Genomic DNA, 27641 nt, shown 5'->3' with positions numbered 1-27641 from the left:
AACCTCTCCTTATCTTAGTTTTGTGTTTTGTTGTGCCAAGTTAAGCCTTTGATAGAAAAGTAAGTACTAGATTTGGATTACTGCGCAGTTCCAGATTTCTTTGCTGTCACGAATCTGGGTCCACCTCCCTGTAGGTAGCTCAGAAAATTAATCCAATTTACGTGCATGATCCTCAGATATGTACGCAACTTTCATTCAATTTGAGCATTTTCATTTGAGCAAGTCTGGTGCCATTTTAAAATTCGTCAATACGAACTGTTCTGTTTTGACAGATTCTGCCTTTTATTTCGCATTGCCTCTTTTACTATGTTGGATGAATTTCTTTGATCCACTAATGTCCAGTAGCATTATGCAATGTCCAGAAGTGTTAAGAATGATTGTGTCACCTCTGAATATGTTAATTTATATTGTGCACTAACCCTCTAATGAGTTGTTTCGAGTTTGGTGTGGAGGAAGTTTTCAAGGATCAAGAGAGGAGTATGATGCAACATGATCAAGGAGAGTGAAAGCTCTAAGCTTGGGGATGCCCCGGTGGTTCACCCCTGCATATATCAAGAAGACTCAAGCGTCTAAGCTTGGGGATGCCCAAGGCATCCCCTTCTTCATCGACAACATTATCAGGTTCCTCCCCTGAAACTATATTTTTATTCCATCACATCTTATGTGCTTTTTCTTGGAGCGTCGGTTTGTTTTTGTTTTTGTTTTGTTTGAATAAAATGGATCCTAGCATTCACTTTATGGGAGAGATACACGCTCCGCTGTAGCATATGGACAAGTATGTCCTTGGTTTCTACTCATAGTATTCATGGCGAAGTTTCTCCTTCGTTAAATTGTTATATGGTTGGAATTTGAAAATGATACATGTAGTAATTGCTATAAATGTCTTGGGTAATGTGATACTTGGCAATTGTTGTGCTCATGATTAAGCTCTTGCATCATATGCTTTGCACCCATTAATGAAGAAATACATAGAGCATGCTAAAATTTGGTTTGCATATTTGGTTTCTCTAAGGTCTAGATAATTTCTAGTATTGAGTTTGAACAACAAGGAAGACGGTGTAGAGTCTTATAATGTTTTCAATATGTCTTTTATGTGAGTTTTGCTGCACCGGTTCATCCTTGTGTTTGTTTCAAATAAGCCTTGCTAGCCTAAACCTTGTATCGAGAGGGAATACTTCTCATGCATCCAAAATACTTGAGCCAACCACTATGCCATTTGTGTCCACCATACCTACCTACTACATGGTATTTTCCGCCATTCCAAAGTAAATTGCTTGAGTGCTACCTTTAAAATTCCATCATTCACCTTTGCAATATATAGCTCATGGGACAAATAGCTTAAAAACTATTGTGGTATTGAATATGTAATTATGCACTTTATCTCTTATTAAGTTGCTTGTTGTGCGATAACCATGTTCACTGGGGACGCCATCAACTACTCTTTGTTGAATTTCATGTGAGTTGCTATGCATGTTCGTCTTGTCTGAAGTAAGAGAGATCTACCACCTTATGATTAAGCATGCATATTGTTAGAGAAGAGCATTGGGCCGCTAACTAAAGCCATGATCCATGGTGGAAGTTTCAGTTTTGGACATATATCCTCAATCTCAAATGAGAAAATTATTAATTGTTGTTACATGCTTATGCATAAAAGAGGAGTCCATTATCTGTTGTCTATGTTGTCCCGGTATGGATGTCTAAGTTGAAGAATAATCAATAGCGAGAAATCCAATGCGAGCTTTCTCCTTAGACCTTTGTACAGGCGGCATAGAGGTACCCCTTTGTGGCACTTGGTAAAAACATGTGCATTGTGATGATCCGGTAGTCCAAGCTAATTAGGACAAGGTGCGGGCACTATTAGTACACTATGCATGAGGCTTGCAACTTATAAGATAAAATTTACATGATGCATATGCTTTATTACTACCGTTGACAAAATTGTTTCATGTTTTCAAAATCAAAGCTCTAGCACAAATATAGCAATCGATGCTTTTCCTCTATGGAGGACCATTCTTTTACTTTCAATGTTGAGTCAGTTCACCTATTTCTCTCCACCTCAAGAAGCAAACACTTGTGTGAACTGTGCATTGATTCCTACATACTTGCTTATTGCACTTATTATATTACTCTATGTTGACAATATCCATGAGATATACATGTTACAAGTTGAAAGCAACCGCTGAAACTTAATCTTCTTTGTGTTGCTTCAATGCCTTTACTTTGAATTATTGCTTTATGAGTTAACTCTTATGCAAGACTTATTGATGCTTGTCTTGAAGTGCTATTCATGAAAAGTCTTTGCTTTATGATTCACTTGTTTACTCATGTCATATACATTGTTTTGATCGCTGCATTCACTACATATGCTTTACAAATAGTATGATCAAGATTATGATGGCATGTCACTCCAGAAATTATCTGTGTTATCGTTTTACCTGCTCGGGACGAGCGTAACTAAGCTTGGGGATGCTGATACGTCTCCAACGTATCGATAATTTCTTATGTTCCATGCCACATTATTGATGTTATCTACATGTTTTATGCACACTTTATGTCATATTCGTGCATTTTCTCGGAACTAACCTATTAACAAGATGCCGAAGTGCCGATTCTTGTTTTCACTGCTGTTTTTGGTTTCAGAAATCCTAGTAAGGAAATATTCTCGGAATTGGACGAAATCAACGCCCGGGGGCCTATTTTTCCACGAAGCTTCCTAAGTCCGAAGACGAAACGAAGTGGGGCCACAGGAGCCCAAACCCTAGGGCGGCGCGGCCCCCTTGGCCGCGCCGCCACTGTCATCTGGGGCCCCTGTGCCCCCTCCCGACTTGCCCTTCCGCCTACTTAAAGCCTCCGTGACGAAACCCCCGATCCGAGAGCCACGATACGGAAAACCTTCCAGAGACGCCGCCAACGCCGATCCCATCTCGGGGATCCAGAGATCGCCTCCGGCACCCTGCCGGAGAGGGGAATCATCTCCCGGAGGACTCTACGCCGCCATGGTCGCCTCCGGTGTGATGTGTGAGTAGTCTACCCCTGGACTATGGGTCCATAGCAGTAGCTAGATGGTTGTCTTCTCCCCATTGTGCTATCATTGTCGGATCTTGTGAGCTGCCTAACATGATCAAGATCATCTATCTGTAATTCTATATGTTGCGTTTGTTGGGATCCGATGAATAGAGAATACTTGTTATGTTGATTATCAAAGTTATATCTATGTGTTGTTTATGATCTTGCATGCTCTCCGTTATTAGTAGATGCTCTGGCCAAGTTGATGCTAGTAACTCCAAGAGGGAGTATTTATGCTCGATAGTGGGTTCATGTCTCCGTGAATCTGGAGGGGTGACAAGAACCTCTAAGGTTATGGATGTGCTGTTGCCACTAGGGATAAAACATTAGTGCTATGTTCAAGGATGTAGTCACTAGTTACATTACGCGCAATACTTAATGCAATTGTCTGTTGTTAGCAACTTAATACTGGAGGGGGTTCGGATGATAACCTGAAGGTGGACTTTTTAGGCATAGATGCAATTGGATGGCGGTCTATGTACTTTGTCGTAATGCCCAATTAAATCTCACTATACTCATCATGATATGTATGTGCATGGTCATGCTCTCTTTATTTGTCAATTGCCCAACTGTAATTTGTTCACCCAACATGCTGTTCGTCTTATGGGAGAGACACCTCTAGTGAACTGTGGACCCCGGTCCAATTCTCTTTACTGAAATACAATCTACTACAATACTTGTTCTACTGTTTTCTGCAAACAATCATCTTCCACACAATACGGTTAATCCTTTGTTACAGCAAGCCGGTGAGATTGACAACCTCACTGTTTCGTTGGGGCAAAGTACTTTGGTTGTGTTGTGCAGGTTCCACGTTGGCGCCGGAATCCCTGGTGTTGCGCCGCACTACATCCCGCCGCCATCAACCTTCAACGTGCTTCTTGACTCCTACTGGTTCGATAAACCTTGGTTTCTTACTGAGGGAAACTTGCTGCTGTACGCATCACACCTTCCACTTGGGGTTCCCAACGAGCGTGTGCTTTACGCGTCATCACCGCGCCTTGGCTACCTCCTCTAGCTCCGTCCGCAGCACCACGGTGGAGTTGTTGGCATCCTCCAGGGCCTCGTTGAGCCTAGCTTCAGCGGCGGTTTGGGCGACCTTCATCGCCTCGTTGTGCTTTAGCCCGAGCTGGGTCAGCTGCTCCTTTAACCCACTGGAGTAAGTCTCCTGGGCATCCAGTGCCTCGCGGTGCTGCCGGATGAGCTGTTCTTTTTCACCTAGAGCCCGGAAAGAAGGTGTCAACAAAGTTGCAGTTGGTAAAATGAAGAATAAACAAGTTAACCGGAAAAGAAGTAACGGTACCTTGGAGCGTGGCGACCTGAGCCTTGAGGGCTTCGACGGAAGCTTCCGGGATGGCTGTTAAGCAGAAAAGTTATAAGTGCTAAGAAGGAAAACCTTTCGGTAAAAAGATGCCGGAGGCACAGAAGCTCACCTTGGCACTTGCTGTGCGCTTCAGTAAGATCCCGGTGCTCCCACAGAAGCTCCTCAAAGAGGTGCTTCCGGGTGTCGGCCGTGCTCTGTTCAAGAAAAGATGTTAGAAAAATGAAGCCGGTTTCTCTAGGCTATCACCTAAGTTTCGCGCTAAGAGCTGCGTCCTAAACCCGAAACTCGGGGACTGGGCATGCCGGTTTTTTGAGTTTCTACCTAAGTTTCGCGCTAAGAGCTGCGTTCTTAACCCGAAACTCGGGACTGGGCACGCCGGTTTTTTGAGTTTCTACCTAAGTTTCGCGCTAAGAGCTGCGTTCTTAACCCGAAACTCGGGACTGGGCGTGCCGGTTTTTTGAGTTTCTACCTAAGTTTCGCGCTAAGAGCTGCGTTCTCAACCCGAAACTCGGGGACTAGGCACGCCGGTTTTTTGAGTTTCTACTTAAGTTTTGCGCTAAGAGCTGCGCTCTCAACACAAAACTCGGGGACTGGAAAGATAGACAAGATCCGGAAAGAAAGAAACCGGCATGAATTGAAAAATTGGAAAGAGTTTGCAGAAACTTACCACAACATTGTTGGTGGCATCATGCCATGCATTGTCCAGCTCCTTCACGGCGCGCCGAAGCCGCATGAAGTGCTCCTCCGTGCAACGAGGGCCAGACGGGTCCAGCGCCGGGAGCCGGTCCTTTCCCAGGCCGCGTGTAGCTGCGGACACATCCGCAGCGTTCCACCTTTCAGCATAGGGGAGCAAGGGCCCCAGATCGCGGCCTCCGCGCTTCAGTTCAGCGATCCGGCCCAGGACGCCGGAAGGTTTGCCTCCGGCTGTGACAGCGGCGCGGCCGGCATGCAGCGTCACTTGCTGCGGGTCGGCGGAGGAGGTACCGGAAGCCATGGCCTTCTCCTCGGTGATCTTGACAGTTTCGGGCGGCGGCGTAGGCGTGGCCCCGGTTGGCTTGGCGCTGGGAGCTTCCGGCGGCGGCACCGGCTTGGAGGGAGAAGACTCAGCGGTCTTCTTCTTCTTCTTTTTGGGGACGGGAGGAACCAGAGGTTCCGCCCTCCCGGCAGCTTCGGAGTCGGCGCCGGTGTTGCTGGCGCCGGTATCCTGTTTTCCAGGAGGGGAGACATGCTCCTCCTCCGCGCGGTGTTTTGGAGGTGTAGGGGCCGCGCGCCCCGAACTTGAGGTGCCTCCCAGAGGGGAGGCAGAAGCGTTGCCGGCACCAGACGGTGCCGGGCTTGGGTGAGAAAGAGATGAGGTCCTTACGGTTCCCTCAGAGCTCTCAGGCCTTGGGCCAAGCTTGAGCGCAGGGCTGAACAAGAAAAAGAGAAAGGTTGAAAAAAGCAACCGGAAGGAAAAGTGGAAAAGAACCAAACAAGCGAAGAGAAGCAAAAGTCTTACCCAGATGCTACCGGCATCTGCTTGCCCTTGTAGCGCCTCTTGCTCGTCTCTTTCCCCGCAAGGACTTCCGTCCGGAAGCGTTTGGGGGGAGGAGATTGGCTTGTGCCGGCATCAGGTGCCGGGGCCTTGTTCTTCTTGCCCTGGGGGGCGAGTTTCTCCACAAACTCGTCTCCGGCCTCGGCGTCCAAGGGAGCAACGTGCTCATGGACCTGTGGTTGGGTGCTGGCTGAGCGGGCATCTACAGAGGAGGAATAACGATAAAGTATGAGAGACATGAAAAGAAAGCTACCTCAAGCACAGGGAGGTCGTCGACGGAGCCAGGAGCCTCAGATGAGAAGTTACCGGGGCGCGAGGTGTGAGTCCGGCCCATCTTGAGGTCAGACCAATGAACGTATGGGTCAGGGTCCACCCGGTCCAGAGGGCGCTTCCGGCAAGGGCCTCGCCGATCCGCTTCGATGCGGGGGAAGCGGTCCTTGGCCTGAAGACGTATGAAAAACAAGTTAGTCACAACATAAAAGTTACCGGTACAAGAACCCGGGTTGCACAATCTCTTACTTCCTCAGTTGGAGGGTTGGTGGAGCTAAGAGGCAGGAAGCCCCACTCCCAGTCAACCGACATGGCAGTCTGGCAGATCTGCCTAGCCTTGAAGACTACGTCCTTCTTGCTAAGAGGGAGGCCGGTGATCTTCGTGGGATCGCCAGGACCGTACATCTCGCTCATCTTGTGAGCCCGACGCTTAAGAGGAAGCACCCGGCGTGAAATGAATGCGCGGATGATATCGTCAGAGCAGATGTTGGTCTCCTTCATCAGCTTCTCCATGAAGCGTACTACCCGGTTCGTCTCAATATGAGCCACCCCGGGAGAGTAGTTCCAGTTGATCTTGCTGGGCGGTGCCGGATTGAAAGCCGGTAGATTGATAAGATCAGCGGCGCCCTCGTTCTTTACGTAGAAGAAGGTCTCTTGCCACAACCGGCATGACTCGAGACCGGTGAATTTAAAGAAAGGGCTCCCTTGGCGGGAGCCGATGATACAAGACCCGCATTGTAGGGGGGGTTTGGGCTTGGGAATGTCCTTGCCCTGAACGGAGTTGATCCTAAGAGAGAATAAGCGAGCGAAGGTCTCGCGAGTGGGGCGGATGCCGATGTAGGCTTCCATGAAGGTGGCGTAGCAAGAAAGATAGAAAACGGCGTTGCCGGGAAGGTGGTGAGGCTGAAGTTCGTAAAAATCAAGAAATTGGCAGAAGAAGTCAGAGGCAGGAAGGCCGAAGCCACGCTCAAAATGGGCAAGAAACACGACGTACTCACCGGGTCTGAGTACCGGTTCGATTTCGTCATCGGGAAGCCGGCAGGATACTCCTTCCGGTATCCTTCTTGACCGGTAGAGCCAGTCGATTTCGTGCTGCGTGACGTCGGAGCCTCTCCAGGCTCCGCGTGTGATACCGGAAAGACCTATTCCGGGGGCTTGGCTAGAGCTGCCGGCCTCTTGATCCTTGCCGGTCTCGGTTTCCATCCGGGCAAGTTCAGCGCTTAGCCCGCCGGATGATTCGGTTTGTTGGCTACTGGAGGAGGACTCGGAAAGATACTCTTCACTAGACATGCAAATCTACCCGGAAAAACAGTTTTCCCCAGATCTACCCGCTCGCGAAGATCTACGAGTAAGAGAAAAAACAAAGGAAAAGAAAAGATAAATATCCTACCGGCCCAAGATCTGAAAAGCAAAGAAGAAATGGGTAAAGGCGAATCTAACCTAACCTGAGGCGGCGGAGACGCTGAGAGAGAAGGTCGCCGGCGGAGCGGTGAGCCCGTGGTTGCTGGAGAAGTCCGGCGACGAGGAAGCGAAAAAGAGGCTGTCAGAGCACGAATGCGGCGGCCACAGCAGGTGCGCAGCAGCTACTCTCCACGCAGCAAGGCTTGGCGAGGTTCGGCGGAGCAGCGGCGCTAGTTCGCCGGCCGGCGGAGCTTAGGCAATGGGCGGAAACGGCGAAGGGCGCAAGAGAGCTAGAGCTCTGTGTGCGCAAAGAACTTGAGAAGACGAAGAAAGGAGGAAGAAGGAGCAGTTCCCCCTTTTATAGGAGAAAGAGTTAGTGGGCTGGCAACCGTTGGGCCGCGGCGGTTCGCCCCGTGGGCCGCCACGTGGCGCGAGGATTCGGTACGCCGCATTTAATAAGAGCGCAGAAGCCGAAGGGAAGTGACCCCTGACACTGGCGCGTCAGGTACAGTTGCGCATGTCCCTGGCAGGCACTGTACCCGAGAAATTCTCGACTTCGTCGAGGAAAGTCTTAATGACGAAGCTACCGGAAAGATTTGGCGAGGAACCGGATGAGTTTAAATGGAAACCGGAAAGATTAATCCGGTACGTTCAGGATGAGGACCTGGCGTGGTCCGTCGGATAGAATCCGCTGGACTATGCTAAATTTGAGATCGGCAGAGAAGCCGCAAGGTTTAAACTGCTTGCCGGAAGGTTTAAACCGGTATCGTGAATGTAAGGGAACCTAGCATGGTCCGTTGGATAGGATCCACCGGACTATACCAGCTTCGGGGACTAATGTTGGGGGGATGGCCCCCGGTATGCCAAAGGCATGCCAAACCGGATGGTTTGAGCCATCAAGATACCGGTTTAAAGGTTGCTCCGGCTAACAAGAGGTGGCTCTGTGCGAAGTAAATCGTGCCGGTATCCCAGGAGGGGTATGCCGGCACCGGCTAAGAAGACACCGGGCTACCGGTAAGAAGAGCATGTCGGCAAGGCTGGTCAAAGATTCTCTCCAGAGCTAGAGGACAAGGATGAGCTAAGCAAAGCAACTTTAAACGAAGCCCTGGCGCCAAAGAGGAGGGTGACGCCAAAAGCAGCCGCAGGACGTCAGCCTCCCTGATTAAAGATACCGGCGCCGCCATTTATGATTAAAGTTACTTTGTAAAAGTAGTTTGTCTGTTCAAAGATGCCATTAGGGTTTCCTAGGGTTTCTTCCCCTGTAAGCCACCCTCTCCCCTATATAAGGAGAGGGGGCACACCCTTGCACGGGTGAACATCTAGGCCCTAGGAGATTGCGTGTAACCAGAAACTTGTAACCACTTGTGATCAAGGAATAGAAAGATCTGAGGGAGAAGTAGTTTGAGTGTTCTTCTTCTTCTACCTCTGGCCAAGGCCAAGTTCTTCATAGGAAAGTAACCGGCTACCCTTCCGGAAACCCTCCCCCGAATCCTCTAGCGCACATTCGGCCCCAACCTTAGCCATCCTATGGCATCTGTCTGTTCACCACGACGACACTTGCTCCTGGCTTGCTGGTTGCTGCCTGCCAAAATCGGCTGCTTGCTGCAGTCGCCAGTCAAGCTGCCGCTTGTCTGCTTACCGCTAGTGGGGCGGCGAACTACTGCTTCCTGCTTCCCACCGGCGAGGTGGCGAGCTGCTACTTCTTGGCTCCTGTGTTGAGGTGGAAAAGTTGTCAGGTCTCCGCTGGCTAGGTCGCCACCTGCTGCTGGGTGCAGATCTAGTGGTGCCGCCACAAGAGGGAGGCGGCGGCTGTGTCGGGGTCTCGGGGGAGGGTGGGAACTAGTGAGGGGAGGGTTACAGAAGAGGTTATGAATTTTTATCTGGGCTAGGCCGTATCGAACATGTGTCCAAACCGTATCGGAATAGATATCCGATTTATCACCAATTATTTTTAATTCGTTAATTTAGCGATACGTCAAAAATCGTAGGAATACGGTATCCGGGCTGTATCCGTATCGGATACGGTATCCGACACGGACACGGCCTCTCTGCCCCGTATCCGTGCAATACTGTGAGGTAAATGTACCTCAACAATAGCTCTCAACTCAGTCCCCGTATGAATTGTTGCACAAGCGTTATTCCTCCAACATGTGGATCATACAGCCTGATCTAGTACACCAATATGCCTAAAATATATTATATTCATCAACATAGCGGGGTTGCTTCCAGATTAAGCGGTTCCCTAGCCTTGTCCCTCTGAGCATTTCCTTCAAATTTCTGAATCACATCTGCACTAAATGTGGACCAATTGTGCCATGGAGTGACTAACTTTTTTTTTTTTTTGAGATTGATGGAGTGACTAACTTATATGCATGATACCACTGTGCAGCACTGTCCCGCATCTACATAATAGCAGGGGACACCTTGAACCCTCCAGCTGTGTGATACAATTGAAAAAAATGTATTGCAAGTTTTGTCCCAAATTCTCACATTGGTTCCATCGAATTTTGTGATGTCTATTTTGGGCATCCAAGTGCGCCCACTCTCCTCTCCTCTCTGTTCTGAATTTGAACCGGGCGTCTCTCCAAAAGAGGGGAAGACCATGATTGTACAATCATGGGACCAAATCCACAAAATACGGCATCATAGCAGTTGGGCATGAATATTACATTGTTAATTAAACTCACGAAACAAACAAAATGGTCTCTTTGCTTTGAGAAACAACATACGCATAAGTACCAACGGTAACCTGATAAATGTACCATACTCATTTGAATATCAACTATTGGATATATAGTAATATATGATGTGTAATACAGTGAAGTGAAGTGTATTCATCTATCGGGATTTTGGGATCGTGCAATATACATGCAAATATATACTGTGTAATAAATAAGAATGAAAAAAATTTAATACCGTCTCAAATATATACTGTGTAATACAGCAGGCCGTATTCATCAATCTGTATTGTGCGAGCATGTAATCTACATCCAGTTGCTTCCATAAATCAACAACTGAAGTGGAAAAATGAAATGTAAAAATTAATACTTGTCTCAAGTTCGGAACTCAAGCCAAGGCTGCAAGTTGATGCAGTGCTTGAGCTGACTAATGGAAGAGGGTAAAGAGAAGAATCAAATAATCTGTGCGCGAAGAAAAGAAAAATCAGTTGGTTTTCTTGGACTTGTCATCCTCTGAGGAAGTGTTATTGTTGTTGTCGTCATTGCTGCTATCTTTACTATCACTGTTATTGTCGAGGTCAGGAACTATTGCTGCCGCCGGTTCGACGTGGGCCAGCCGAGCTGCTCCGATCACCTGCTCCGGAAGCTCGTCGTACGTGATCGCCTGCACGAACAAAGTATGATCGGACTATATTTTCTGTTTTTCAGTGGACTTAGGGTTCAGCATTAGCATTTGGGTGCCCTTACCTGTATTAGGAAAGCCATGTCAACTACTAATGTTGTGACAACACCAAACACCAGGCCCAAAACTCCATTGGCCACCGCAGAAGAACCGATGTCAACATCCACCTGCAGAAAAAACCCGATAAAGACACACTACATGTTAAAAATTGGAAATAATAACTTTCATGAGTGCTCATTGTTCTGGAGGTCATCCTATTGCTATTAACATGAGATTGAGAAAAAACACATGACTTACTTCCAAGTACCTCGGACCACGCACGTAAGTGCAATCGACGGCCTTCCCCAATATACAAGAGGAACTTCCGACACTCTGCCGCACTATCCAAGAGCCCTGGAGACGTTTTTATCATTTGTTGAGGCAAAGGGGAGTTGAAGAGTACAACATAATAGTCGCAGATGTTTCTGGAAACAGACCTTTGGAACTCCCGGCATAAGCTTCAGTCTGCTATTGCGGAATTCATCATCCCCATCGAAGAAGCGTTGCAGCAACGATCCTTCTTCCAAGGTATTTGTGACGAAATACATCACTAGGCTGTAATGAATTGGTCCCGGAATCTGCGACAGGATAATTAACTTCACCAAAAATGTATGGTTTTGGAAAGAAGTTTTTGACAGAGGTCTTCACCGGCATGAAAATAATATTACCAAGAAAAATCTTTTAAGAATAACTTACCTGTATGTTGACAACAAACGTGTGCATCCCTTTCTCGGCAGCAACCTGCAAAGCCGGTAACATGAGCAATGGAAGTATGAACGAGGCCTCAATTTTATTCTCTTGCACTTCAGACAGAAACAACAGTTTTCTTCTCATACTAAGATTCACAAAGTTAACTAGATATTTTCTCTTGTAAATTATCAAGTTTACCTGAGCAACACAACCTTTCTGCCTGCCAACATTATCCATGCGTTTGGTGTCCTTAAACCAGTCAATCGCCGCAAGCTCCATGAGATAACTCGGTGCAGGTATCTGTAACTTAAACGTGAGTTCTTTATCTAACATGCTCCATAAATAAACTAGTAAGCATAGGATGGGAGATTTGGACCTTTGATTTATCGGTAGGGAAGTTCTTGCTCCGGACTTTGAAGAGCGTGCTGTCGGGTATCGTCCAGCAGCAGCGGCTCTGTTCATCCGGGTCACGGTGCAGGATGCCCGAAAAGCAGGACAGATCCATTTTCTCCGGTGGTTCTTCTGCCACGGAGAAGCTATCGCCGTTAGAGAACACATAAGTAACATCTATCAAAGCATCAGAAGAAAACATAAATAACATGATTTTTTTATTTTGGAGGGGATCATACCTGTACCCTTAGCATCACTGTCAGAATTGTTGCAGTCTTCCTGTAAAAACATTGATTTTGAAAAACATTTATTATGAAGCAAATGAGAGAACATGTGCAAATTTGAGGAGGTAAAGTGATCATGAACTGATTGTTCATGGTGTGGTACGAGGTAACCTCTATGTTAGCTTGGGGATCTCGAAACTCCTCGTCCTCGTCCGACTCTTCGTGGACTACCGACGTGCTCTCGTCATCCGTTTGCCCTCCATGTGCTGGTTTGACATTGGATTCCATCTCATGATCAACCATGTCTTCCATCACTGGCGGAATCCCTGGGGGTTACATGGCATTCATCATCTGTTTGTGAAATGTATCCGCGCAGCCCTGGCGGCAAGTGGGAATTAGAGCCATAAGTATTAGAATGCAATTCGGTGGGCTATGCTCGCAAATTGAGAAATCCCCCGAAAAATGATCACTACCATGGCGGGCGTCGTCCCTGGGATCGGTCGATCGATGGGGCTGGGGAAGGAGAGGAGGAGGAGGATGGTTTTGCGAACAGGATCGATGGGCTTACGTGGGCCATTGCAGGCCTGGGCATTGTATGCGCGCATCCGTTTGCGTCGCCTCGCGGACGCGGAAATAGCCGTTTACGCTTGGGATTGCCTCCAGCGGCCCAACCCATATAGTTTAAAGCACAATATTTTCTATTTTCTAACGTGTCATAGGCTGCCGAAGCAACGCTTCGGTGCCAGTACTGGCGCAGCTGAGAAGACGCATCGAGCATGGGTCACTGCCAGTCGGGCCCAACAAAACATCCGCCAAACGCGAGCGGACACTCGGCATCCGCGAAGACACATCCGAGGTGCATATTTGAGCTAGATTTGCATCTCCGCGGACAGCCTGGTTACTATGCATAGGGCCGTTGGCCTTGGTCTCAGATGCATTTTTGATCATGCGGATGCAAATGATCGCTGAGCGACCGTAGGTCGCCCCGTTGGAAATTCCCTTAGGGAATCTTCAACAGGCCGACGGATTTCGGACGCTCAAACTGTCCGCACGCGTCCGTTTGCGTCGGCCAGCGGAAGTCAAAATGGTCGCTATGCACGAAATGTCCATTTGCGTCGGGGGCAACCCTAGTGGCCCGACGCATTTCGTCCGACGAGGCCGGCATGTGCAACATATAAACTCCGAACATTATTCACATTTGTATCCGCATGGTCAAAAAATGTTCGAACACATTAAATATACAAACTGTGACAATTAAGCATACAAATTACAAGTTGCTAGGTTTAAACTAACTCCCCGCCTCGTCATCCTCACGGACGCGCTTCCTGCTCGTCACTTCCTGGGAAGAGGTACTGGCGGTCGACGTGGCCGACGAGCTTGAGTCCCCCTCCGACGAGTGGTCATCGGGGTCTTCATCGTCGTCCGTGAACGTATGATGCGCATGCGTCCTCGCCCGAGCCCTTGCCTCCTTCCTTGCCACCGCTGCCTCCTCGGCCGCCTCCTCCGTCTTCAGCCGTGTCCACCTTGCATCTGAATCCTCTTCCTTTTCCTCCTTGTCATGGTCGTCCTCGGCGACGGTGTCCCCCTCCTCATCCTGGCCGTCCTCGGCGACGGCCTCCGCCTCCTCCTCCTCCTCCCCGTCCGTTGGTGGGGAGCTAGAGCTGCTCGGCGTGGCAGATCTATCCCACCAATGCTGTCATTCCGGTGGCTTCCCCTCGCTATCGGTGTCCGACGGTAACGATAGGTTGCTCATGTCTTCGTAGAGATGAACATCTATGAAAGTATCTGAAGAAAACAAGAATAGCATGATTTTTTTTGGAGGGGATCAAATCTGTACGCTTAGCATCACTGTCAGATTTGTTGCGGTCTTCATGTAAAAACATTAGTTTTGAAAGAAGAAGTATTTTATGAAGCAAATCAGAGAACATGTAAAGATTTATGGAGATAAAGTGACCATGAACTGGTTGTTCATAGTGTGGTACGTAATAATAACCTCTATGTTAGCTTGGGGATCTCGAAAGTCGTCGTCCTCGTCGGACTGTTGGTCGACTACCGACGTGCTCTCCTCATCCGTTTGCCCTCCATGTGCTGGTCTAACATTGGACTCCATTTCATGGTGCTTCTGGTTTTTCGGCAACGCTGGATCAACCATGTCTTGCTCCATTCCATCACAGGAATCCTTTCGGGTTGGTTATATGGCATTCGTCATCTGTTTGTGAAGAGTATCCGCGCAGCCCTGGCGGCAAGTGAAGATTAGAGGCATGAGTATTAGATTAGGAATGGCTCGCAAATTGTGAAATCCCCGGAAATGATCACTACCATGGCGGGCGGGCGGGCGGGCGTCGATCGTTCCTGGGATGGATGGGTGGATCGATGGGGTTGGGGAAGGAGGAGGAGGAGGAGGAGGAGGAGGAGGATGGTCTTGCCGACAGGATCGATGGGCTTACGTGGGCCATTGCAGGCCTGGGCTACAAAGAAAAGGCGATAATATTCTCTTTTTTTTGGTACGTATAAAACAGGGGGAGCGCAGGAGAGAGAGTCAGTCAGAGAGATAGAGGGGATTGGATTTGGATTTCCTTCTTTCTTTGTCTTCCTAGGGTTTGCTCCTCCTCGTCTCATCGTCCTCCACAAATCAATCCGATCCCAAGGATATGATCCCCAACTCCGCCTTCTTCACCTTCCTCTGATCTGCCCCTCAGATCCACCGTTTCTAGATTGATCCGACATACTATGGTGCGCCGCCCCTCGCCGTCGTCGTCTTCCTCGTCGCCGATGCTCCACAAGAACCTCCGCGCGCTCGGCCCCGGACTCAATCCCTTCGCACCCGTCGGCATGGGCAACTACTCCCGCTAAATCCTCCCCCCCCCCCCTCCTCGTTTTCTCCTCTCTCAGATTCCTCCCGGTTCGCTTCCCCTAATCGGCTCCTCCCCCTCCCCGTTTGACTCGATCCGATTCGGTTGCTCGTCTCCCCGTCTCGTTGGTTAAAGTTTGGATCTGTGTGGACAGAGTACATAGAGTATGGTGGAGTTTCGCAGCTCGCTCAGCATGGCCCGGGTGCGGACCGCCGGCGACGACGCCGACGACCGCGGCTGGAACCAGCTCCACGTCGCCGCGCGCAAGGGCAACCTCAAGGAGGTACGTACGTCTGCTGCTTGCCTTGTCTCGTACTATTTTTTTCACATTGAAATTTCTTGCTACAGAACTAGTAGTATGTTTAGGCGATGATGTCAACGCTTGCAGATGACGGTTCCTGTAGGAGATCGAAATAGCTGGTTTAGAACAGGAAACAATTGCAGCTAAGATTACCAAGGCACAAACACATGTGAACAATCGAGAAAACACCGCAGCTGCTGCATCGGAGCAGGATCATTTCGCATATACCATAGCTGTTTTTTTAATATTAATCCATGCATGCATAAGGAAGCCATTCGTTCATTCTTTTATGATGGCGTCTGAATTCATGTTCTGCATCCAGCTTTGCCAAAGTCATGTGTACATTTTAACTACAAACCACTCAAATTGTTAGATTTTGAGTCATGCACCTTGGGCATGTTATTCTTGGAATCACATCTCCAGCTAGATTCATTTACAAATCGGAAAATACGGTTTTACTTATCCTAAGCCATTTGTCATGGACAACTTAAGCGCGCGTGCAGTCTTTATTTTCTTAGCAATCAAAGCTCCCGAAATAACATGTTCGCCCTTCTCCTTAGGTGAGACGTCTCCTGAAAGAAGGGATGGATGTCAATGCGCCCGCATGGGGGCCAAAGTCCCCTGGTGCTACTCCGCTGCACCTTGCCGCGCAGGGCGGGCATGTCAAAGTCATGGATGAACTGCTGGAGCGCGGCGCTAATATCGATGCTCGCACAAAAGGAGCTTGTGGCTGTAAGATTACCTGCATCTGTCTCGGTTTTTATTTTTAATGCTGGTCGTTCCTCCTTCAGTCCCACCTTTCTAAACGAGCTTATCGTATTGTTCATAGTATTATGTATCTGTTGTTTTGGGTTTCCACTGTTAATAGCAATGCATTTGCTTAACTATCTGTTAATAGTGGCTAACTTTTTGCAGTCCATGTGGGCTCCTTGTTTCATTACTAGCTATGTGGGTGAGGTTTACTTGTAGCTTGCTTGCAGACTGTAATTGTTCTCTCTTTTCAAATACGCTAATGACGTGCATGCCTAGATACATCTATGTTAGCATCAAGTAATATGGATCGGAGGGAGTACTAAAATTCCATCTTCATACAATTCAGGGACTCCTCTCCACATTGCTGCCAAGGAAAGGAACAAGAGGGTGGTCAGGTTCCTGATTGAGAATGGCGCATTCCTGCCCCCTGACCTGAACGACCACAGGTTCAACCCTCCCCTCCACTACTGCTCTGGGCTAGAGTGGGCCTACGAGATGAAGCGCATGCAGGACGAGAGTGACTCTAGCGGCGAGGCTTCCTTCAGCTCGGAGAACTAGAGATACTCAAGAGCCAGTGCTTCATTGTTTTAAAAGAGTATTTACTCCTGAAAAAAATATTTCCATCCTTTCATGTGGAACCTCAAAAGATATGTGTGCAATAGTATTTTGCAGGGCTGCATTGGTATTGTAATGTATTCCACAGTAACACGGTGTGTGTTTATCTGTTGCTGCTTTGTAGTTTGCTTTGTGTCTTTATATGCAATTGATGCCAGGCTGCAGTGCATCGGAACATCTGTATGAAATAACAACATTGTTCGCAATGTGCTTGTAAATCAAATGGTGTTGAACCTACCATTAGTATTATTTTATTATTATTGATTGTATTTTCTGGGAAGCTTAAGAAGCATCACTGGCTGGGAAAAGGTGTTTCTGCACCATTTATTTGAAATGCATTTCTAACATATTTAGAAATATTAAAAAATATTTTAAAAAATATCTCGTGTATACAAGTTACATGCTTGGAAATTTGCTTTAGGTGGCTAGGATCTTGCACATTGGTTCCACAAAAATACTGATGTGATAGCTACTTAAAAAGGGAGAGAGAAGATTAGAGTAGCATAGGTATGTTGGTTCCACAAAAATACTGATGTGATAGCTACTTAAAAAGGAGAGAGAAGATTAGAGTAGCATAGGTATGTTATAGTGCATGAAAAGTTAATGCCAAATAAATCTTGTGCGCAAATTTGCATTTAAATTCTAAAAAGCAATAAATATAGCATGAATATGATTCTACTTCATGGTACTAACCACTATAAAAATGTGTATCATATGCATGATACTGTTACATGATACTTACCACTATGACCAGCCTTAGTGAAAAAAGTCATATTTTGTGTTCTGTGTAAAAAAAAATAGTACTAAAATAGTTTATTTCTTGAGACTTTTTTCTATCTTTTTTACACATGCGACAAAAATTATCACGTGCACGTGTAACAACTGCATAGATTTGAACCGGTTCAACTGCAGAGTACACTAATTAGTAATTACTGAGGAAGCAAGGAATGCTTGCCCGAGCACGCATCGTGACCGCACGCCTACGGCTGACACCAATCCGATCCATTGCCATGCACAAGTTAGAACAGAGACAGAGCAGTTATCGACCAAAGACACATATAACAGTAAAAGAGGATGTTGTTCGAGTCGCTTGAACATGGGGCGTTCATGAGTGTGTTGGGTATTTGAAGGTAGGGTTTTTTTTGTTGTTCCCGTGCCTCTGGTTCGTTAGTTGTACTTAGTTTTCCCCAGCCTTTTAACTTTTTCTCAGTTTTTTCCTCCCTCTAGTTTGAAACCCCTCGCAGACGCTCGGACAGGAGGGTTGCCGTCTGGTCAGAGGCCTTTCGTTACCGGTGACGGCTAGGGAGCCGTGGTGGTTTTGACTTGACCGTTGCTTTCGAAATATGTTGACTGTTGACTGGAAGAGCTGACCCAAAGCTTTCCCCTCCGCCCGAGACTGGAGGAGCAGAAAACAGAAACTGGCACTGTGGCATCTTGTTAATATGTTAGTTCCGAAAAATGCATAAAATCATTATAAAGTGTGAGCAAAACATGTAGGTATTGTCATAAAACTAGCATGGAACATCAAAAATTATAGATACGTTGGAGACGTATCAAGCATCCCCAAGCTTAGTTCCTACTCGTCCTCGAGTAGGTAAACGATAAAAAGAATATGAGATGAATAAAGTGACTCAAGGCAACGATCTATAGTTTCCTAACAAATAGATAACATATAGCAAAACTTTTCATGAATGGTACTTTCAAGACAAGCATCAAAAAGTCTTGCATAAGAGTTAACCCATAAAGCAATAGATTCAAAGTAAAAGGCATTGAAGCAACACAAAGGAGGATTAAGTTTCAACAATTGCTTTCAACTTTCAACATGCATATCTCATGGATAATTGTCAACACAAAGTAATATGATGAGTGCAATAAGCAAGTATGTAAGAATCAATGCACAGTTGACACAAGTGTTTGCTTCTAAGATGGAAATAAGTAGGTAAACTGACTCAACATAAAGTAAAAGAAAGGCCCTTCGCAGAGGGAAGCAGGGATTGAATCATGTGCTAGAGCTTTTTAAGTTTTGAAATCATATAGAGAGCATAAAAGTAAAGTTTTGAGAGGTGTTTGTTGTTGTCAACGAATGGTAGTGGGCACTCTAACCCCTCATCAAACAGACTTTCAAAGAGCGGCTCCCATGAAGGACGTTATCTCTACCAGCAAGGTAGATCATCCCTCTTATCTTTTGTTTACACATGTACTTTAGTTTTATTTATGGATGACACTCCTCCCAACCTTTTGCTTACACAAGCCATGGCTAACCGAATCCTCGGGTGCCTTCCAACATTTCACATACCATGAAGGAGTGTCTATTTGCAAAATTAAGTTGCTTACTGATGAATCAGGGCAAAACATGTGAAGAGAATTATTAATGAAAGTTAATTAATTGGGGCTGGGAACCCCGTTGCCAGCTATTTTTGCAAAATTATTGGATAAGCGGATGAGCCACTAGTCCATTGGTGAAAGTCTGCCCAACAAGATTGAAAGATAAAACACCACATACCTCCTCATGAGCTATAAAACATTGACACAAATAAGAGATGATAACTTTGAATTGTTTAAAGGTAGCACATGAAGTATTTACTTGGAATGGCAGAGAAATACCACATAGTAGGTAGGTATGGTGGACACACATGGCATAGGTTTTGGCTCAAGGTTTTGGATGCACGAGAAGCATTCCCTCTCAGTACAAGGCTTTGGCTAGCAAGGTTGTTTGAAGCAAACACAAGCATGAACCGGTACAGCAAAACTTACATAACAACATATTGCAAGCATTATAAGACTCTACGCTGTCTTCCTTGTTGCTCAAACACTTTTACCAGAAAATATCTAGACCTTAGAGAGACCAATCATGCAAACCAAATTTCAACAAGCTCTACGGTAGTTCTCCACTAATAGGTTTAAACTACATGGTGCAAGAGCTTAAACATGATCAACTTGAGAGCTCAAAACAATTGACAAGTGTCAAATTATTCAAGACAAAGAGAGGAGGATGATACAATATGATCATATATCATCATCCTCCTCTCTTGACCCTTGAAAACTTCTGCCAAGGATCAAGAGAGGAGGATGATACAATATGATCAAGAAGAGTGAAAGGTCTAAGCTTGGGGATGCCCCCGTGGTTCATCCCTGCATATTTCAAGAAGACTCAAGCATCTAAGTTTGGGGATGCCCAATGCATCCCCTTCTTCATCGACAACTTATCAGGTCACCTCTAGTGAAACTATATTTTTATTCCGTCACATCTTATGTGCTTTACTTGGAGCGTCTGTATGTTTTATACTTTTGTTTTTGTTTGAATAAAATCGGATCCTAGCATTCTTTGTGTGGGAGAAAGACACGCTCCGCTTGTTCATATGAACACTGGTGTTCTTAGCTTTACATTTAATGTTCATGGCGAAGGTTGAAAACCGCTTCTTCCATTGCTATTTGGTTGGACACAGAAAATGCTTCATGTGGTAATTGGTATATTATCTTGAATAATTTGATACTTGGCAATTGTTTTGATCTCTCAAGATCATATTTAAGCTCTTGCATCATGTAGTTTGAACCTATTAGTGAAGAACTACCATAGATCTTGTTGAAATTTGGTTTGCATGATTGGTCTCTCTAAAAGTCTAGATATTTTCTGGTAAAAGTGTTTGAACAACAACGAAGACAGTGTAGAGTCTTATAATGCTTGCAATATGTTCTTATGTAAGTTTTGCTGTACCGGTTCATACTTGTGTTTGCTTCAAACAACCTTGCTAGCCAAATCCTTGTACTGAGAGGGAATGCTTCTCGTGCATCCAAAACCTTGAGCCAAAACTTAAGCCATTGTGTCCACCATACCTGCCTACTATGTGGTATTTCTCTGCCATTCCAAAGTAAATTGCTTGCGTGCTACCTTTAAAATTTCATTCCTTGTCTTTGCAATACATAGCTCATGGGAAAGTAGCCTTAAAATCTATTGTGGTATTGAATATGTCGCTTATGTATCTTATTTCTTATAAGTTTCTTGTTGAGCGGTAACCATGTTTCTGGGGACGCCATCAACTATCACACTTTTGTTGAATATCATGTGAGTTGCTATGCATGTTCGTCTTGTCTGAAGTAAGGGTGATTTGTCATGATTAAATGGTTTGAGTATGCATATTGTTAGAGAAGAACATTGGGCCGCTAACCAAAGCCATGTATCATGGTGGAAGTTTCAGTTTGGACATTAATCCTCAATCTCTTATGAGAATATTATCTGTTGTTGAATGCTTAAGCATTAAAGAGGAGAACATTATCTGTTTTCTATGTTGTCCCGATATGGATGTCCTCAAGTTGAGATCTATCAAAAATGATAAATCAAATGCGATCTATCTCCTTGGACCTTTGTACATGCGGCATAGAGGTACCCCTTTGTGACACTTGGTTGAAACATATGTAATGCAATGATAATCCATGGAAATCCGAGGTAATTAGGACAAGGTGCGAGCACTATTGGTATTCGATGCATGAGGCTTGCAACTTATAGGATGTCTTATGCATAACACATATGAATTATTACTACCGTTGACAAAATTGTTTCTATGTTTTCATAATAAAAAGCTCTAGCACAAAGAGTAATCCCTGCTTCCCTCTGCGAAGGGCCTTTCTTTTACTTTATGTTGAGTCAGTTTACCTACTTCTTTCTATCTTAGAAGCAATCACTTGTGTCAACTGTGTGAATTGATTCCTACATACTTGTTTATTTGCACTCATCATATTACTTTGTGTTGACAATTATCCATGAGATATACATGTTGAAGTTGAAAGCAACTTCTGAAACTTATATCTTCCTTTGTAATTGCTTCAAAACCTTCAACTAAGAATTTATTGCTTTATGAGTTAACTCCTATGCAAGACTTATTGATGCTTGTCTTGAAAGTACTATTCATGAAAAGTCTTTGCTATATGATTCAGTTGTTTAGTCATTGTCTTTACCATTGCTTCGAATCACTTCATTCATCTCATATGCTTTACAATAGTATTGATCAAGATTATGATAGTAGCATGTCACTTCAGAAATTATCCTTGTTATCGTTTACCTACTCGAGGGCGAGTAGGAACTAAGCTTGGGGATGCTTGATATGTCTCAAACGTATCTATAATTTCTTATGTTCCATGCTAGTTTTATGACAATACTCACATGTTTTATATACACTTTATATCATTTTTATGCATTTTCCGGCACTAACCTATTAACAAGATGCCGAAGCGCCAGTTCCTGTTTTCTGCTGTTTTTGGTTTCAGAAATCCTACACAGGAAATATTCTCGGAATTGGACGAAACAAAAGCCCAAGGTCTTATTTTCCACGGAGCCTTCCAGAAGTCTGAAGAGGAAAGGAAGGGGAGGCGAGGTGGCCCCACACCACCTGGCGGCACGGCCAGGAAGGGGGGCGCGCCGCCCTAGGGTGTGGGCCCCTCGAGCCTCTCCCGACTCTGCCCCTTCGCCTATTTATTCTCTCCGTGACGAAAACCCTATCACCGAGAGCCACGATACGAGAAAAGTTCCAGAGACACCGCCGCCGCCAATCCCATCTCGGGGATTCAGGAGATCGCCTCCGGCACGCTGCTGGAGAGGGGAATCATCACCCGGAGGACTCTACATCACCATGATCGCCTCCGGACTGATGTGTGAGTAGTTCATCCTTGGACTATGGGTCCATAGCAGTAGCTAGATGGTTGTCTTCCCCTCTTGTGCTATCATGTTTAGATCTTGTGAGGAGCTGCCTATCATGATCAAGATCGTCTATTTGTAATGCTACATGTTGTGTTTGTTGGGATCCGATGAATATGTAATACTATGTCAAGTTGATTATTGATCTCTCATATATGTGTTGTTTATGATCTTGCATGCTCTCCGTTGCTAGTAGAGGCTCTGGCCAAGTTGATACTTGTGACTCCAAGAGGGGGTATTTATGCTCGATAGTGGGTTCATGCCTCCATTGAATCTGGGACAGTGACAGAAAGTTCTAAGGTTATGGATGTGCTGTTGCCACTAGGGATAAAACAACAATGCTTTGTCTAAGGATATTTGTATTGTTTACATTACGCACAGTACTTAATGCAGTTGTCTGTTGTTTGCAACTTAATACTGGAAGGGGTGCGGATGCTAACCCGAAGGTGGACTTTTTAGGCGTAGATGCATGCTGATAGCGGTCTATGTTATTTGTCGTAATGCCCTAAGTAAATCTCATATTAGTCATCATGATATGTATATGCATTGTTATGCCCTCTCTATTTGTCAATTGCCCAACTGTAATTTGTTCACCCAACATGCTATTTATCTTATTGGAGAGACACCACTAGTGAACTGTGGACCCCGGTCCATTCTTTTACATCTGAAATACAATCTACTGCAATCATTGTTCTCTGCTGTTCTTTGCAAACAAACATCATTCTCCACACCATACGTTTAATCCTTTGTTTACAGCAAGCCGGTGAGATTGACAACCTCACTGTTAAGTTGGGGCAAAGTATTTTGATTGTGTTGTGCAGGTTCCACGTTGGCGCCGGAATCCCTGGTGTTGCGCCGCACTACACTCCTTCACTAACAACCTTAACGTGGCCTTCATCTCCTACTGGTTCGATAACCTTGGTTTCTTACTGAGGGAAACTTGCTGTTGTACGCATCACACCTTCCACTTGGGGTTCCCAACGAACGTGTGCTTCACGCGTCATCAGAGTATTGTCATAAAACTAGCATGGAACATAAGAAATTATAGATACGTTTGAGACGTATCAAGCATCCCCAAGCTTAGTTCCTACTCGCCCTCGAGTAGGTAAATGATAACAAGGATAATTTCTGAAGTGACATGCTACTATCATAATCTTGATCAATACTATTGTAAAGCATATGAGATGAATGAAGTGATTCAAAGCAATGGTAAAGATAATGACTAAACAACTGAATCATATAGCAAAGACTTTTCATGAATAGTACTTTCAAGACAAGCATCAATAAGTCTTGCATAAGAGTTAACTCATAAAGCAATAAATTCTTAATAGAAGGTTTTGAAGCAACACAAAGGAAGATATAAGTTTCAGCAGTTGCTTTCAACTTCAACATGTATATCTCATGGATAATCATCAACACAAAGTAATATGATGAGTGCAAATAAGCAAGTATGTAACAATCAATGCACACAATTGACACAAGTGTTTGCTTCTAAGATGGAAGGAAGTAGGTAAACTGACTCAACATAAATTAAAAGAAAGGCCCTTCGCAGAGGGAAGCAGGGATTACTCATGTGCTAGAGCTTTTATTTTAAAAACATGGAAACAATTTTGTCAACGGTAGTAATAATTCATATGTGTTATGCATAAAACATCCTATAAGTTGCAAGCCTCATGCATCGAATACCAATAGTGCTCGCACCTTGTCCTAATTAGCTCGGATTTCCATGGATTATCATTGCATTACATATGTTTCAACCAAGTGTCACAAAGGGGTACCTCTATGCCACCTGTACAAAGGTCCAAGGAGATAGACCGCATTTGATTTTTCTCGTTTTTGATAAATCTCAACTTGAGGACATCCATACCGGGACAACATGGAAAACATATAATGGACTCCTCTTTAATGCATAAGCATTCAACAACAGATAATATTCTCATAAGAGATTGAGGATTAATGTCCAAGCTGAAACTTCCACGATGATAGATGGCTTTGGTTGGCGGCCCAATGTTCTTCTCTAAGAGTATGCATACTCAAACCATTCAACTCATGGCAAATCACCCTTACTTCAGACAAGACGAACATGCATAGCAACTCACATGACATTCAACAAAAGTGTAACAGTTGATGGCGTCCCCAGAAACATGGTTACCGCTCAACAAGCAACTTATAAAAAATAAGATACATAAGCGACATGTTCTTTACCACAATAGTTTTTAAGCTACTTTCCCATGAGCTATATATTGCAAAGACAAGGAATGAAATTTTAAAGGTAGCACGCAAGCAATTTACTTGGAATGGCAGAGAAATACCACATAGTAGGTAGTTATGGTGGACACAAATGGCATAAGTTTTGGCTCAAGGTTTTGGATGCACGAGAAGCATTCCCTCTCAGTACAAGGCTTTGGCTAGCAATGTTGTTTGAAGCAAACACAAGTATGAACCGGTACAGCAAAACTTACATAAAGAACATATTGCAAGCATTATAAGACTCTACACTGTCTTCCTTGTTGTTCAAACACTTTTACCAGAAAATATCTAGACTTTAGAGAGACCAATCATGCAAACCAAATTTCAACAAGCTCTAGAGTAATTCTCCACTAATAGGTTCAAACTACATGATGCAAGAGCTTAAACATGATCTATTTGAGAGCTCAAAACAATTGCCAAGTATAAAATTATTCAAGACCATATACCAATTACCACATGAAGCATTTTCTGTTTCCAAGCAAATAGCAATAAATGAAGCAGCTTTTAACTTTTGCCATGAACATTAAAAGTAAAACTAAGAACACTAGTGTTCACTATGAAAAAGAGGAGCATGTCTCTCTCCCACACATGGATTTCTAGGATCCGAATTTATTCAGAGAATGAAAATAACAAAACGAAAATAAAACACACAGACGCTCCAAGTAAAGCACATAAGATGTGACGGAATAAAAATATAGTTTCACTAGAGGTGACCTGATAAGTTGTTGATGAAGAAGGGGTTGCCTTGGGCATCCCCAAGCTTAGATGCTTGAGTCTTCTTGAAATATGCAGGGATGAACCACGGGGGAATCCCCAAGCTTAGACTTTTCACTCTTCTTGATCGTATTATATCATCCTCCTCTCTTGATCCTTGAAAACTTGCTCCACACCAAACTCAAAACAATCTCATTAGAGGGTTAGTGCATAATCAAAAATTAACATGTCCAGAGAGGACACAATCATTCCCAACACTTCTGGACATTACCCAAAGATACTGAAAGTTAATGGAGCAAAGAAATCCACTCAACATAGTAAAAGAGGTAATGTGAAATAAAAGGCAGAATCTGTTAAAACAGAACAGTCCGTAAAGAAGAATTTGTTAGAGGCACTTAACATTCTCAGATGAAGAAGCTCAAATTGAATGAAAGTTGCGTACATATCTGAGGATCACTCATGAATTTTCGCTGATTTTTCTGAGTTTCCTACAGAGAGACCTACTCAAATTCGTGACAGCTAGAAATCTGTTTCTGCGCAGAAATCCAAATCTAGTATCAACCTTACTATCAAAGACTTTACTTGGAACAACAAGGCAATAAAGTAAAGATAAGGAGAGGTTGCTACAGTAGTAACAACTTCCAAGACACAAATAAAAAACAAAAATTGCAGAAGTAAAATAATGGGTTGTCTCCCATAAGCGCTTTTCTTTAACGCCTTTCAGCTAGGCGCAGAAAGTGTAAATCAAGTAACATCAAGAGAAGAAGCATCAACATCATAATTGGTTCTAATAATAGAATCAAAAGGTAACTTGATTCTCTTTCTAGGGAAGTGTTCCATACCTTTCTTAAGAGAGAATTGATATTTAATATTCCCTTCCTTCATATCAATAATAGCAGCAACAGTTCGAAGAAAGGGTCTTCCCAAAATAATAGGACAAGATGCATTGCATTTAATATCCAAGACAACAAAATCAACGGGGACAAGGTTATTCTTAACCGTAATGTGAACATTATCAATCCTCCCCAAAGGTCTAAACACCGTCTATAAGGAGCCGGACACTACCTGACACATGGCCTCAACGAATGGAGTTTTGAAGAGGAGCTCGTAGGGATCACTAGTAACTAGGGTAGCAAACAATGCCCAAGGGCAAGCAACCGGCGACAAAATGTGTGTCTTTTCCACGCCTCCAAGAAGGTGAACGACGTCCATAAACATCTTCATCACCGACAATGGCATATGCCTTGCATTAATTTTGCAAACACCCCATCGAGCTAGGGTGTCAACACCCGGATTTTTAAGTCCAGGTGCCTATTATGCCATACATCACAATCCCAGGAATATTGTTTTTGCGAGACATAACAGATTGATTATCACAGAACATCATTCATTACAAACCATAATTGTTTTACAACAAAGGATCACATGATCCAGTCTTAATACAACATAGGGGATCTAAGGATCCAATACAAAACACACATCGGAAGTAGCGTAGTAGTAGTCCATCTGCTCCACAGGAAACTGTTGACGTCAGGAGTAGTCCTAGTCATCATAGACGTCCTCCTGTCCTTCATCCTGGTACTGGGATTCATCTTCATAGTCTGGCCATTTGAATAGCCAGGGACACAGCCATGAGTACTTTAAAGTACTCGCAAACTAATACTAGTGTAAGCATTATAACCTATAGTAAGGGGGTTCTAAGCTCTAGGTTCATTTGCATAAAGCCAGTTTTATTTCATAAGAATTGAGTAAACAAGACTCTTCATTTCCCTAACTTAACTCAAGTGGGAACATTAGTGTCATTCCCACAACTCTGTTGTGATTCCAAAGTCAAAGTCACATTTCAATTTCAAGTCACTAGTCACCATTCACCTTTTTGACAAATTCTGATGACGGAACAGTATGGCCTTTCCAACTGTCCATGACTGTGGACGCGGCTATTCGAATAGTTTAAACTCTGCAGAGGTCGTACACTTGTGCCACATTAATTGCAATAGTCCGTCAGGGGTAACTGGCCCTGATTTATCGCACCCAGTCTCGAACTATCAATCATAACCTTTCATTTACATACCCTAGTATAGGCACCTCTCCCCATGAGCTTGGCCTCCCGGTGATAGCAAACCGCCAACCCGGGAACTGCACAGGGCTTGGGTAGGACAGTCACCTCATTTC

At 44.8% G+C, this 27641-nt stretch overlaps 2 protein-coding genes across 2 annotated transcripts; one reads left to right on the top strand and one right to left on the bottom strand.

Annotated features, from left to right (window-relative positions):
* Positions 1–10491: 10491 nt before the first annotated feature.
* LOC127310916 (protein ENHANCED DISEASE RESISTANCE 2-like) lies at positions 10492–12851 on the bottom strand. The gene is made up of 10 exons (XM_051341531.1): positions 12769–12851; positions 12467–12673; positions 12311–12350; positions 12058–12203; positions 11880–11981; positions 11688–11732; positions 11429–11569; positions 11250–11345; positions 11018–11119; positions 10492–10934 (listed from the first exon to the last, which is right to left on the bottom strand). Exons 2-10 carry the CDS (start codon positions 12605–12607, stop codon positions 10755–10757), a joined length of 993 nt encoding a protein of 330 aa, XP_051197491.1. The 5' UTR covers positions 12608–12673; positions 12769–12851; the 3' UTR covers positions 10492–10754.
* Positions 12852–14825: 1974 nt separating this feature from the next.
* LOC127309044 (phytochrome-interacting ankyrin-repeat protein 2) lies at positions 14826–17096 on the top strand. Its single transcript, XM_051340026.2, has 3 exons — positions 14826–15430; positions 16009–16180; positions 16548–17096. The coding sequence occupies exons 1-3, from the start codon at positions 15314–15316 to the stop codon at positions 16757–16759; spliced, it is 501 nt and encodes a 166-aa protein (XP_051195986.1). The 5' UTR covers positions 14826–15313; the 3' UTR covers positions 16760–17096.
* The last annotated feature ends 10545 nt before the right edge of the window (positions 17097–27641 follow it).

Source organism: Lolium perenne, chromosome 6, assembly GCF_019359855.2.
Source record: "Lolium perenne isolate Kyuss_39 chromosome 6, Kyuss_2.0, whole genome shotgun sequence".
NCBI classification, from domain to species: Eukaryota; Viridiplantae; Streptophyta; class Magnoliopsida; order Poales; family Poaceae; genus Lolium; species Lolium perenne.
The sequence above is the reverse complement of the archived record's forward strand: the minus strand, read 5'-3'. Positions and strand labels throughout refer to the sequence as shown.

Excerpts from the sequence above, each read along its gene's own strand:
- LOC127310916 (XM_051341531.1), bottom strand. The coding sequence starts at position 12,607 with ATGGAAGACATGGTTGATCATGAGATGGAATCCAATGTCAAACCAGCA. Across the intron at positions 12,351-12,466 it reads ATCCCCAAGCTAACATAGAG|GAAGACTGCAACAATTCTGA; the intron begins GTTACCTCGTAC and ends ATGTTTTTACAG. Across the intron at positions 11,346-11,428 it reads TTATGCCGGGAGTTCCAAAG|GGCTCTTGGATAGTGCGGCA; the intron begins GTCTGTTTCCAG and ends AAACGTCTCCAG.
- LOC127309044 (XM_051340026.2), top strand. The coding sequence starts at position 15,314 with ATGGTGGAGTTTCGCAGCTCGCTCAGCATGGCCCGGGTGCGGACCGCC. Across the intron at positions 15,431-16,008 it reads GCAAGGGCAACCTCAAGGAG|GTGAGACGTCTCCTGAAAGA; the intron begins GTACGTACGTCT and ends CCTTCTCCTTAG. Across the intron at positions 16,181-16,547 it reads CACAAAAGGAGCTTGTGGCT|GGACTCCTCTCCACATTGCT; the intron begins GTAAGATTACCT and ends CATACAATTCAG.